The sequence below is a fragment of the Panthera leo genome, chromosome B4 (assembly GCF_018350215.1).
Source record: "Panthera leo isolate Ple1 chromosome B4, P.leo_Ple1_pat1.1, whole genome shotgun sequence".
Taxonomy (NCBI): domain Eukaryota; kingdom Metazoa; phylum Chordata; class Mammalia; order Carnivora; family Felidae; genus Panthera; species Panthera leo.
The window spans coordinates 82,136,510-82,150,373 of record NC_056685.1 but is presented as its reverse complement, the minus strand read 5'-3'; the positions used below and the strand labels follow the sequence as shown (position 1 = coordinate 82,150,373).

Genomic DNA, 13,864 nt, shown 5'->3' with positions numbered 1-13,864 from the left:
AGAGACAAACCCTAAAATTCATCCCTAAAGTCCACCTATTAGTACTTTACCCAATTTCCCAGCTATGTACATACTTACTTTCACAAAATAAAGATTCCATTATAAAATGGTTGGAGTCTTGGGCCTGAGGCAAGAAATCCGGAACACACCCTCCTGAGGGATCCCTCTCCAGCTTGGTCAGTGGGAAGAAAACAACCACTCAGGACTTTGGGACCATTTCCCATTCATATCCTCTTCTAAAAGTCCCATTTACCCCATTCTATCCCATCAAAGCCTGAGGAAAATTTGTTCACTATCTATAGAAAATGCCTTATGGCATTTTCAGTTTTCCCAGCTGGGGCTCTTTAGATGAACCATGGTTATCTAGAAAAGTTGCCCAAGTCAGAACCACATGCATATCATCAAAGTAAGCATCTCAGGAGTTGTGGGTTGAGACGTGTAGACTCAGACCCAGTTTTACAATACGTCCTTTAACAGAGTGTAGGGTTTACTATGGTTAAAAGGGCTAAAAGGAGTGTCTCCTTGTTCCTTTTCAGACATTAGTGCTAACTTGCCCTAAATCACTTGATATTTGTAATGGGGGAAGAACTGAGCTCTGGGCCCTGGTGCTGAGCCCTGGACCCTAAAACAATGAGTGAACTTGCTGGAAATCCATCTCTAGTCCCAGCCTACTGGGCTTGACATATGGGGAAAATATGCTTAAAGGAATATTTAGGGACATTAAGAGGAAAATATCCTTTGTCCCTTCCTTATTAAGGCCTGGGAACAGGAGGAAGAGTAGGTGCCTCCACAGTCACACCGTTAGTCTGAGTGGGTCTTAGATGCCATTGCCCTCCCTAGGATAAAGGTAAGAGGGAAAACAGGTTCAAGTCTACTTTTGTGGCACTAATACGTAAAAATGAATCTGTTTTAGGGGTCAGAAAGTCTTTATGGGGACCCTGGGATTTTGAGTTCTAGCCGGAGGGTGAAGGGGACTAGAGTCAGATTTAGGAAGTTCAGCAGTTCCTCTGTCAGTCCCAGAAACCCCAGTGAGGGAACTTCAAATGCCTGGGACTCCCAAGAAACCCCAGACTGTCAAAGCCAAGAATTAAGGCCACTCTCAGGTCTCAGATAAATTTTCTTGGTCAAAGTCATCATAGATTGGCTGAACCCCCAGAGGGCAAAGCCAAATCATGAGGTTGACATCAGAGGAACAAGGAGGCGGGTATGGGGCAGAAAAACAGGAGGGAGAGAGAGGAAATGGGGCAAGGTCCCACCAGCTAAATGTGTTTCACATGCTGAAGGAGACAAGCCCTCCACTCCTGCTGCCCTTCCTCGATCCCTTCAAAGAGTGGTTGCCTCTAGGGAACAGCCATGAGGTCTAAGAACCTCCACACTTATCAGCAAGGAATCTTATCCTAACTGCTTTCCCTGTCTTGACCATGGGCTCCAGGGTGGCAGGATGCTAGCCTGCTAGCCTGCTAGCAGGGAACAGTGGGTACAGGAGCAAAGAAAGACGCCCATCCCCAGCTCTATTGTGGGGAAGAGGCTGAGGGCCCTCGGATCTCTCTGTTCGAGGCTGAGGCTTCTGCTGCCAAGGCTCCTCTTTACCTAGATTCTATTACCCATTCCCACCCAGGCCTGTCTCGGCATTTCACCCAGGGCAGCTCTACATCTGTCCCCAAGGCCTAATCAAGATGTCACCACAATCTCCCACTGTCCAAGTCGCAGTCTTTGCTTAGCAACACCAAACACCCTTCCCATCCTCCGCAAGTGTAAGGAGGAACGCCCCCTCCCCCGCCACACACACACACACACACACACACACACACACACAGCCCCCATCCTTTCCCTCTCCTCAGGCTTGGGAGTTGTTACTGAATTGGCTCCCTAGCCCCGGTACCCCCCTTCCCCCTCCACTAGCCACCTTCTGCCTGAACTTACATTATCCTTCCCTTGCCGGTGAGACCCTGGGGTGCGAACGCGGCCGCCGCCTTGGAAACGGCGAGGGAGTGCGGGTGGTGTGTGCATGTCTGCGTCTCGGTGGCAGGCAGGGGTGAGCCCAGCCACTCACCTTCCAGGAAGCGTGGATTCCTGGAAGTGAGGGGAACCGCCGTCATTTCGCAGGCAGCGGCACGGTGAGCAGGGGCCCACGGCTGCAGCCAACAAGAAGAGCTCAGCCCAGGGTGTATGTGTGTGAGTGTGTGTGTGTGTGTGTGTGTGTGTGTGTGTGTGTGTGTGAGAGAGAGAGAGAGAGAGAGAGAGAGAGAGAGAGAGAGAGAGAGAGAGAGAGGCAGAGAGAGAGAGGCAGAGGGAGAGAGGGAGAGAGAGGGAGAGAGAGGGAGAGAGGGAGAGAGAGGGAGAGAGGGAGAGAGGGAGAGAGAGAGCAAGCGAGAGCACGCTTGGATGTGCTTGGGGAGGGGGCTGGAGAGAATGTATATGTGTGTCTGGTGGGGGGGATGCTAGGCTACAGCATCCCTTTCCCAAGCCAGTAAAGGGGTGGGGGTGGGGGGGTGTGCACAGGGAGGGGGAGGCAGATGCCGTTGCCCTCGTGCCCAGCAGACAAAGAGGAACTGCACAACAAATGCCTGAGAGAGGCAAGAGTGTGTGCAAGAGAGAGAGAGAGAGAGAGATGGATGGGCCCTCAGGGTGGGAGGGAGAAAGGGGGGCCCCCAGGGAAGGCCCAATCCTCTGCCAGCTGGGGAAGCCAAGGCCCCAGAGGTCATGGGGCCCAGGACATGGGGCAGCTTCAAGGCTCTCAGATCGTCAGAAAGCCCCTCCCCCACTAAACTCAGGCACTCAGATTCCCTCTTTTCCCTCCTCCTCCAGGAGGGAGGTTGCTCTTTAGATCTGGGGACTGACAGCCCCCTCCTTCCCAGCAGCGAGAAGGCCCAGCAGTCTGGTCTCAGGCTAGTGTTGCTCTGTGGCCCTGAGGCTTTTCAGATCCCAGGCAAAATCCTGGTATCTTCTCCCCACCTCCACTCCCCTCCCTCCTGTGCCCCTGGGGCCTGGGCAGCCGACAGCCCTGGATGAATCCGCCTTCTATCAAGACAAGGCCTCTGCTCCCTTCCCTTCCAGAGGAGCTGCTCACTGACGTGCTGACCTACTTTGGAGACTAGATTTTCTGATTCCAAGAATTTGGGGGTGGGAGGGGCTGTGAAACTTTGGGCTGCCTACCCCTGGATCCCTTTCGAAGGTTCCCTTAAACAGTTCACAGTCCCAGAAAACTTGTGAAAAGCACTGCTCAGTCAATTAATTGCATGAGCTGGGTTTGAGCAACTCAGTTTCCCCTGAAAGACAGGGAATGGAGGTGGGGAGAAAATCTGTGTGGTAAGTTAGTGGATCCCTTCTCTTCCCTCTCTCCCTCAGGAGGGACTGACTTGCACCTTTAGAAAGAGACAAAGGGAGAGAAGCTGGATTTTCTGAATCAGGATCTGTGAGGTGGGAAAATCTCTTTAAAGAACAGGAGAGATACTCCCTTCATCAAGTTGCCAGGTGAGGGAAGTCCACCTGGTATGAAGACAGAAGAGCTGTGATGACCTTGAAGGGCCAAAGTGTGCTTTAGGAGGGGTCTACACAGCAGCCTTTCTCACTGCTTGCATATTGGCCCAGGAGAGATGGGTCATTTAGAGACTCTCAGATGCCCCTCAAATGGACTGTCTCAGACATACCCATTCCTGCGGGGGCTACTTTTCAGAACTAATGTTAGCCTTGGCTTTCCCTTTTCCTTCTCTTTAAGGTGGCTGCTGGCACCTAGAATTCTCGAAACACAGATGAGGGGTTTCTGGCCTCTACTTCCATTCAAAAACTATGCTGTGCAGAGGCTTCTCTTGTCTAGGAAATGTCAACCCGCTGAAAGCGGGGAAAATTTGGTTTCATAGCACAGTGAAGCAACCACCCTAGGGGCTTTCCTCTAATATCCAGCATTCTCCAGAGACAGAGCTCCATGGGATATTTCCCCAGCCACTTTCTCAGTTTCTCATTTACCTACATTAGGGCAGGGACTGGTTTTTATCTGAGTGTTCCCCAGCAATAAAACAGCGTCCTGAGTGTGGTTGTTGCTCAGTAGTGGTTTTCTGAGTAGGCCTAACTGAGCAGGAGATAGAAGGACTGGGTGGTTCCTCAGAAGGGCCATGATTTTAGTTCCAACAAAATCTCTTTCAATTAAATCAGTCCACTTGATCCCTGTCACTGTGTCCAGCGTGTGGCAGGTATCGAATGCCTTAATCCATTCCAACTCCTTCCCCCTTAAATAAGAAAGGGGTCAGAGTCAATGTCTTACCTTATGTTACCCATGTGCTGCCAATGACTCTTATATGTGTGTCTGACCCACCTAGCTATCATCTTTGAATGTACCCATAATTCCATTGGTCCCACTTCAGGGTATAAAAAATAAAATGCTATGGGTCATTTCTACAATGCTGCTTGGATTTCTGATGGGCATACTCAACATGTCAAAACCCAAATCTGGCTCCCCTTATCTCTTATAATCATTCCCTGCCCTGACATTCTAATGATCCAAAAAAGGAGTCCTGGCGTCTTAGAGACAAACTCTGTCTTAGGCCCTTTTCTGCACCTTCAGAGAGGGGGCCAGATAAAATTCCGCATTTTTTTTTCACCTTGTTGTTAAACTCTGAGAGGACCCTGATTACTCTCATATCTCTAAAAGCCGTTTGTAGTATAAGCAGTGATCTCTTCTGCCTCAGTAAGAGTATTTGGCAGGTATGAAAAGCCATAGCATGTTATGACCATGACAAAGGACTGGGGGAAATGAGAAGTGGGCTCTATATCGCTCCTTCAAAGGCTCTTCGTTGTTGGCCCACTGGCTGAATTCAGCCCATAGATAAGTTTGGCTTGCTCCATGGAACATTTTTTAAAAATATTGAGTCATTATTCTAAAATGGAGACATTTCACATAAAATATGGATTTCTGAATTCTGTTGAAAAATTGGAAGTTTTGGCCACACCAGATACACATTCTGGCATGGCAGTAACTGGTGGACACCGAGGAGCAGTTGCTCCTTGAGGTAGGACATGTGTTCTCTGTCCATGACAGTCCCCACATTCTCTTTGGCTCATTATCCCAACCCAGTTCACTCATTTACATACCCAACTGGCTCCTGCAGGCCTCTGAGGTTTGAAACGCTGCTCCACTGTCTACCTGGCTGGGATAGAATATCCTGTTTGGCTGGTGACCTCAGAGAACAGGAGAAGGAATCACATCTTCCTTCAATCTCTTTACTTTTAAATCATTCCTCTCTATTAGTCTCCACTCGTATTCCCCTTCTATTCCCTTCCCCTACCCTTATCCTCCAAGAAGTCTGGGAAGAGAATCACTATTTAGGGAATGTAAAATGACCAAAATAGATGCACACTACCAAGCAAACCAAGCATGAGTGGCAGCTCTGTGACGACTGGGGCACTCAGAGGTCCTGTGCTAGGCTGAAGGCTCTCCACTCTGCTCCACAGGCGAGTGTCTGCTCCCAGCCCCTTACAAACAGAATGCACAAGAGGGCATACCAGACATATAGGAGCGGCCATTGCAGTCTTCTATATCCATCTTAGAGTCTGCTGAAAGAGAAAATAGCTGCTATCAGAAGGCAGATCTGGGAAGGGAGGAGGTTTCTAACATTCTGGAATTAGCAAGTGTGTTCTGACCCTATCCTAAAGATGAAAAACCTCATACTTTGTCCTGATGAGAAAGACAATGTACCCTGACTTACAGACCCCAGGGTCTTGTCCAACCCACAACTTCTACAGGCTTCCCCAGCCTCCGAAGTGGAAACAATGTCTTACTCCAGAGTGGTCCTGGTTGTGTTGTTTTGAGAGTAGACCCCTCCTCCTGTAGGTGGAGCTGATGCTGTGGGAAAGGAGACAGGTTACAGCCCAGCTTTCTGGAGGCACAGAAACCAGCTCCATAGAAGCTCTGTACCTTGATGATGGGGTAGTAATAAAAGGAAGAAACAGGATTCTGTCTCAGGGGATTCTTTTTTTTGGGGGGGGGGGTATGTGGGGGAGGGTGGGGGACAGGAAGGTAAATATGGAGGAGAGCAGCCCACCTCAGGTTCAGTGGAGTCCACTACTGAAGGTATAATAAACAAATTAAATCTTCAAGTGGCTTCTCCCCATATTCTTTTCACTTACGTTGCTATGTTTTATTTTATTTTATTTTATTTTATTTTTTAGGGTGGGAACCCTGAATTTAAAATGCAGGTTAGTCTATTTGACAGAAGCAAGCAGTAATTGGCAGTAGAGTATTAAACAAATCAAGAACTGAGAACAATTAAAAGTGATAATTTGTTGCAATGAATTCTCTCTTTAGGAGCCTGTGGGAGGAAGAAAAAAAAAAATCTCTTTGGTAGAAATTTACATACCTCCAAAATTGATTTCACCAGTCACCTAATGAAAAATAAATACTCCAGGGGCAGATTTGAGGGCGCAAGAGTGGGGAAAGGAAACAGTTGGAGCTGCCACCAGGATTCCTGTCTCTTTGAAGGATCTCTCTGAGGTGGATGGATGGAAATTTGGTTTGCTTGTAATACTATACTGTTAGAGGCAAGGATCGGGGACTCTGGAGGATGCACAGGAGAAAAGTATCTATTACCCTGTCTCCCCCTTCCCCCAGGTCACTCTTGCGCCGAGAGACATCATACTCTTCTGAAAAGTCTCAAGACAAAGCCTGAAACATGGGCTTTCCTTCACTTCACAAAGCAGCTCTGCCTTAGATTTCATCAGAGAGTCCTAGTCTCACCCAGGAAACCTGGGTGTGGAAGAAAAATTTATCTAAATTTATTTTCAGTTCTTCTTTTCTTCACATCCTCCCTGAGATGGTCTCAGCTTTGGGATCAGACTGCTAGACCAAGCCACAATAATAAGTGGTTCCTTGAAGGTTCCCTTAGGGGTAATGATTAGAAGAGCCCAAGTCCACAGTGGTTAGCAAACTCATACCCCCTGGAACTAGCCATAGAACTGTGGTGGTCAGAGATTCAAAGAATGAGGAAGGGCGGTCTGGTACTCATGGGGCCCCTCTCATTTCTGAATCATTAGCTCCATAATTGCCTTTTAGGATTTTTCAAAACTACTGCAGAGCTAAGATGCCACATGTGACTTCCCTACACATACGCACACATGCACACAAACAGGAGAAGCAAGAATGGGCAAGATTTCCTCCATTTTCTGCTTGGAGAAACTGAGGCTCAGAGCAGTGACGTTACTTGTCTCTGGGCTCATGGTGAGACTGGAACAAAACAAAAGAAAAGAACACAGTTCTCCTGAGCTGTGCTCTTCCCATTAAACCATCTTGTTTCTTTTATTTAAAATAATTTTTTTTAATGTTTATTTTTGAGAGAGAGAGAGAGAGAGAGAACAAGCAGGGCAAGGGCAGAGAGAGAGAGACACAGAATCTGAAGCAGGCTCCAGGCTCTGAGCTGTCAGCACAGAGCCCGACCCAGGGCTCAAACCTACAAACTGTGAGATCATGACCTGAGCCAAAGTCGGCCCCTTAACCGACCGAGCCACCCAGGTGCCCCACTGTCTTGTTTCTTTTGGAAAGTCAGAATACTCAAGGCCTTCATGGATCTTCTTGCTTTCCCCTGGTTCTAACATCAATTAAGGCATCTTTTCCTTTGGTATGACCTCCGTGGGAGTGGGGTCTGTTACTTAAAAAGGAGGAAAAAGTAGAGCAGGCTCTACAGGGAGAAATATATTAATGTAATGTGTGTGTGGTGTGTGTATGTGTGTGAGAGAGAGAGACAGAGACAGAGAGAGAGAACACTAAGGAACCAGGGGCTAGATAAGCACTAGGTAGGCAAAACAGTTGAAGCATAGCATTCAGCTAGCACTGGCTCAGGAAGTACATCTCATTCTTGGACACCTGCCCAAATGGTCCCAAAACAATTTCCAGAAGGGTCTGAAGGAGTTGTTTTCTGAGTTGGACTTTGTTCCTAGCAGCAAACTGAGCTCTTCTGCTTCTTAATTGCTCTTAACAGGTGCTCCATGACACATCTTGGGCAAAATCAGCATTTGGCTGCCTCTAACAGGTCTACATGCCAAGTTGGTAACCCTGGAAGTGAGAGGGGATCGAGATTCTGCTGTTCCCAATCTTGGTGCTCTGAGAGCCAGAAGCAAATCAGTAGATGTACTTCACTGTTTGTTCAAGTCTCCAGGCAGCACATCCCTCCCAACCTTCCCACTCCCCGCCCCTCAAAGCACCTCCTCCCCTGCCTGGCCAGGCAGGCAGATCTTAGTGTCTCCTTAGAGGAACTGGGTCAAATTAGGCACTGCCAATTGGAGACATACCGCAGGGGGAGGAGGCATAAAAAGAGAGAAGTTAGTTACACAAGACAGGTTTGGCTCAAAGATCTTGGAAAGAAACCGGCTTTATAGCAACATAGGCATCATTCAGTGATGGAGGTAGGCACATATGTACTGTAAATTCAGTTCAGTGAGCTGAATACAAAGCAACTAGAAATAGCTAGTCTCCTAATTCAAAAGGAAGCGTCTCTGTGAGGGAGGAAAGGTTGGTCATTGTAACCTCCGGAGACAAAGGTTTTCTTCCCTGTTCTTTTGAATCCACTTGGCACTGTAACAAGAGTCCTCCATGGCCCTGGCTTTCTCCCATCAACACAGTATCACATTTGAACAGGAATGGGCAGGAATGGACATTCCTTTTAGACAGAAGATTTCCCACCACACTTCCAGACAAGTACCAGGTCATGACCAATCCAAAGTCTGACTTCCAGGGGCAGGTCAGGCATCAGCTACCACCCCCAGCTTCTCATCTCCACAAAAACATCCCCACGGCTTTCACTATTGGGTGACAAAAATGTCAGAAAGTCAAGTTTTCTGTATGTGGTAGCTCTGAAAGCCTGAAATAAGATGGATATCACAAGTATTTAAAGCTCTTCAAATCCTTCAAAGAATCCTGTTTGATCCAGTGACACTCCAAAATTGGAATTTAAAATACACTCCATGTGGTCTAGTGTGTAGAAAGGTAGCAAGGAGGATATTGTTGGGAAAGAAAGTGGAGGTGGAGAGAGTGGCAAGGATTTGTGCCATCCTTTTGGTTATTGTTCCGGAACTGCAGCAGAGAGTAGCAATCTTTTCTCTGGTCTCTCTTAGGACCTGGGACCTGAAGTGTAGCCCGGTGATTATTAGCAAGACAGAACTTTTCACCTGCATGGGAGTGAGCAGTTCAGGTACTACAAGTAAACCAAACCCACAGCATCATCCTCTCCTGTCTGTACCTCCATGAACTGAATGAAAGTGACACAAAAACATGTTGGAGTCACATAGCTGGTTCTGTGGTCTATCAGGGCTTTGCATAACTGGGGACAGGAAAGAAGTAAATGGTTGAGGGAAGAGATGGAATAAGGCATTGTCTGCAGCCTGACTACGTGCCCCTTTCCAGGAAACAGACCTTGACATTGAGCAATCTGCAGCTCTGAAATGATCTTTGGGTCAACCTAGTACTCTCTGAAGGAAACCCACCAACCTTTTCTCAGCTCATGTGTCTGTCTTTATAGCAGAAAGGTCTGACTCATTTTTTTCACCAGGCTGTAGATGATGACCTTCTGTCTACATATAAGACAGACGAAGACAGCTCAGCTTCATTATCCAAGTGCTTGGGGAGCAGTGCTGAGGGGATGAATTCCCAGGTAATCCTAGGAATGACCAGTCTCTAAAAAAAGAAGGGGTATGAGCTGGAAACACAACGTCTGGGGAGTGGGAAAATATCACCTCATTGTCTCCTTTTAGATCTCAGAAGGATGAATATTTTCTCTTGTTCTTTGCGCTTCCCTGTCCTCCCCACGTAGACTGCAGAAGAGAGAGAAGGCTAAGGTTTATAGGTGGGAGGAGAAACAATCGTACCCCTCCCATGTCTCATTTTAGGACTTAAGAAACTATGGAGGGGCTAAACTAAACAGGTAAATCACTAGGTGATGCGCACGAGCTGATACTCTCTGGGTTTGTGGTATACCCTGAAGTATTTGAGCCCTGTGTTTATAGAAAGGCCCCACAAAGTCACTGCTATTCAACTGTATGTTTGGGTAAAGGTGAGAAAAGTAGGCCAGCAGTGTTCGATTTGAGTTTCTTAATAATTAGTTTTGAAGCCAAAGATGCCCCTAACAAAGTTAGCTCAAGTGAACTTTGAAATTACGTGGAAGGTTCAGTGAACTATCCTGACTGGTATAGAGTAGCAAAAAGGGGGAAGAGATGGGAACAATTGCCTTTGGTGGCAGTCCTGACCAGAAGCCTCTAATGCATGCTGATCAAAAGGGCTCACTGTTGTTTGGGCGGGACAGATATTTTCAGGCTCCTCTGCTAACAAAGAATCTTGCCCTGACAAGTAAGCCTCTCTTCTTGTGGAGGGCCTAGGGCAGGAATGTTGTAGGACCTGGGGAATCTTGCAGCTAGAATGGAGTTGAGAGATGATCTCCAATCTCTTGTTTTTTAACAGAAGAAGAAACTAAGCTGAGTCACCTATCTGGTTAGTGACAGAATTAAGACCAAATAGAACCCAGGTTATCAGTCTGGTAACCAGTCTTTCTACTACAGCCCAAAGTTAAATTTTGCCACAGTGGGAAGGTTTGGGACCACCCATGCTTACCTTCTTTCTCGGATGTTGAAATGAAAAGTTTGGGGGTCTGCATCTTGTGGCTTAAATCCTTAAACTAGAAACACTGGTTTATGGATGGAAGAAAAAATAATCCTCTCCCTCCCATGTCTCTTTTTAGAGATTATGAGCCTGAGGGAAATGCCAACCTAGGCCCTTATTAGGTCTCTTTAAGGTAGAAACAGAGCTCCTTGGCTCAAGGATTACACCAGCATATGTATTCCAGCAGAGTCTACAAGGTTGATGCCACTCCCACTGGTGGGGTAGGAGGGGACAGGCCATTCATATCAGCACTATCCTTTCTTAGATGCTTTCGTCAGATAAACCTTGAAATTATCTCCCTGTTTCCAATACAGAATCTACAACTCTTCTGAGAAGGAGGCAAATCAAACAGCTGGGAATTCAGAGCCTTCTTTAGGCAGGGTCATGACACCAACAAAGAAAGAGAGTCCCTCTGCCTGTAGCATTGTCTACACCCACAGAGCTCCACATTCTTATTTGTTCTTGTAGAGTAAAATGAGCCCAGAAATACCTGCCCTACAATAATTTGTCTTCATTTTTCCTTGGTTATTTTGTGTGTATGTTGAAGGAAAAAAGATGGCCAGTTTGGGAGAAAATAATTTCTTTGTGGATGTTAGTAGGAGGTAAAAGGTGGGATAATGTTCCTCCCACACTGGGAAGTACAAGCTGCAGATTTAAACTAGGAGAAAATAAAGAAGAAATGTTCAGTTGCATTTTCACTGGAAAAAAGTCAGGACTTCTTTCTGAGCCAAGTCCCAAAACATGCTTTGCCCTTAACCTACTAAGAGGAAGGGGATTGCCCAAAAGCTACAACTGAACTACCTGCACTCAGTGGGCAACAAAGACATTATATTCTGTGCTTGAGACATCAGCATCTATTGACTAGGGCAAGATATAATTCCGACCCTGCCAAATTGAGGGCAGCTCCCACCACCTGGGACCCACTCTAGAAGCTCCAGTGAGATCTATCCTGCTTCCCAATGGCTACACTATTTTCTTATTTTATTTTTTTAAATTTTCTCCTTTTAAGACTTTGTTTTTATCTCATGAGCCACTCTTCTGACTATTCTCATGATCCAGGGAGCTGTCTGGATTCTCTGGCTTTCGAGTGTTCAGGCAAGGCTGAAGTTCCCTACACCACAAAGCAATATTAACTGAACTACTGACAGACCAATGAGGAGATACTTCTACCAAACAAGAAGCTACAATTTCAACGATTGTTTGATTTGGACTTGTCCTGGTCTTGTCCTCAGAATCACAGTTATCTTAGGTGGAATTATTAGGTAGTCAGACACCTGTTTTTAATGCTTCCTAAGAATATCAACATGTACCTTCACACAGATAAAGTGAACAAATAGCAGTAAGGGGAAACAGCAGGCCTCAATGTTTTTTTATTATACATTTTTTTAACGTTTATTTATTTTTGAGAGAGAGAGAGAGAGCATGAGCAGGGGAGAGCAGAGAGAGAGAGAGAGAGAGAGAGAGAGAAAGAGAGAGGGAGACAGAGAATCCAAAGCAGGCTCCAAGCTGTCAGCACAGAGCCTGATTCGGGGGTCAAACCCACAGACTGTGAGATCATGACCTGAGCCCAAGTGGGACAATTAACCAACTGAGCCACCCAGGTGCCCTGGCCTCAAATGGTCTTCTGCTTGGCCTTGATGATGGAAGGCCTAGCGTTGATATGTGAGGGAGTCAGAAACTTTCTAAGCTCACCACTGATGCTTTAAGGGTTCAGGCGGGGTAGACTGGGAAACAGGTGGGGCTATGAAACATGTCAGTGGGGGATCTGTAAGAGTCACAACAGTTGGCAGTTTTGCTTATGAGAGAAAGGACTGAAATGAAAGAAGGTATGCAAAACTTGACACAATATAGTTGGTAATGCATCAAATCTTCCTGGAAGCAGAGTTAGTAAATTCTTGACCCTGGAGAAAGAAATGGGGTACTTTATTTCCTAAACATCTTATACCTAAAGATCTGTGTTCCATTAAAACCCAACTCATGACAGGACTCCAACTGGTCCTCATGACAGGACCAGTCACGATTAAAAAAATTTAAAAAGCGGGGCACCTGGATGGTTCAGTTGGTTAAGCAGGGGACTTTGGCTCAGGTCATGATCTTGTGGTTCATGAGTTCGAGCCCTGCATTGGGTTCTCTGTTGTCAGCACAGAGCCTGACTGAGATCCTCTGTCTCCCTCTCTCTCTCAAAAATAAAATAAACATTAAAAATTTGAAAAAATTAAAAAGTAGAGAAGTCAAATGAAAATTTCAAAAGCGAGAATCTACAACTCTAGCGGACAAGGGGGAAGAAAATAACTGGGGATGGGTTGTGCGAAGAGGTACACGGAGGCCTATTTTAGTTTACAACTGCTTCCCAAAGTCTGTCTCTCCTTAGAGTCCTCAGACCCAGGGCTTCCTCTGTTACATTTCTTTCTTAGGACTCATATGCAGTGAATCTCTTCCTTCCCAGCCCTGCTTCTCAGGTTCCCTAGACGTCTCACCCTACATGGTACCTTAGACCGCACTTTCCACTTGCATTCTAAGTTTCTTCTCTACTGTTTCTCTCATTCTGCTCATTGCCTCCCAGATCTTCCCACCGAGGCCTATGTCCTTCTCTCTAACCTTCTCGACAACCCCCCCCCCCCCCAGTCCTCTCGCTTTTTTGCCCAGGTACCCCCTCTGCTTCTCCTTTCTCACCCTCTTCTGTTCTACCCCAGCGGTACCCCACCAAGGAGCCTCGCGCACCCAGCTCCTGGATGTCTTGACCCGTCTCCCGCCTTTTTAGGACCCTTTGGCTCTCCGTTACCTTCCCCTCAACCTTGGAGCCTCGAGCCTAACTCCCCCACTAGCTGGGCCAGCTCCCTCCCCTCGGGCCACAGCCCAGGCGGCCACCCTCTTCCCGCCAGCCCCCAGTCCGGGTCTCCCCTAGCTTCACGCCCAAGCCCCTCAGGCCCCGCCCCCGGCGACCGAGGCCCCGCCCCCAGCGCTTCGCCCAAGCCCCGCCCCTCACTCACCTGAGGCAGCTCCGCGCGCGCGCAAGCTGGGGGGGTGAGGGAGAGGGGACGGTGTTGGGGAAGAGGGGGGCGGGGCGGCGGGGGTCCCCCACTCTGGCCCGGGCGGCCCAGTGCGGGGGGAGTGGGGTCACTGAGGCGGCGGCAATCGGGCCGGACCCGGGACCCGGGCACTCAGCGGCGGCGGCGGCGGCTCCATCTCCATCAGCGGCTTCACCTGAGGAGGGACCGGCCCCCCCCA

At 47.7% G+C, this 13,864-nt stretch overlaps 1 protein-coding gene across 16 annotated transcripts in view; it reads right to left on the bottom strand.

Moving 5' to 3' along the window:
* IKZF4 (IKAROS family zinc finger 4) overlaps nt 1-13,864 on the bottom strand; it is a 26,818-nt gene extending 12,954 nt beyond the window's left edge. The window contains exons 1-5 of one of the 16 annotated variants that reach the window (XM_042946822.1): nt 13,627-13,864; nt 9,473-9,658; nt 5,776-5,839; nt 5,500-5,550; nt 5,089-5,144 (exon numbers count right to left, since the gene is read on the bottom strand). In XM_042946822.1, the coding sequence (XP_042802756.1) occupies nt 5,089-5,144; nt 5,500-5,520 (77 nt within the window). In that variant the 5' untranslated portion in view covers nt 5,521-5,550; nt 5,776-5,839; nt 9,473-9,658; nt 13,627-13,864. The other 15 variants (XM_042946823.1, XM_042946828.1, XM_042946827.1 and 12 more) reach the window with 15 other exon arrangements.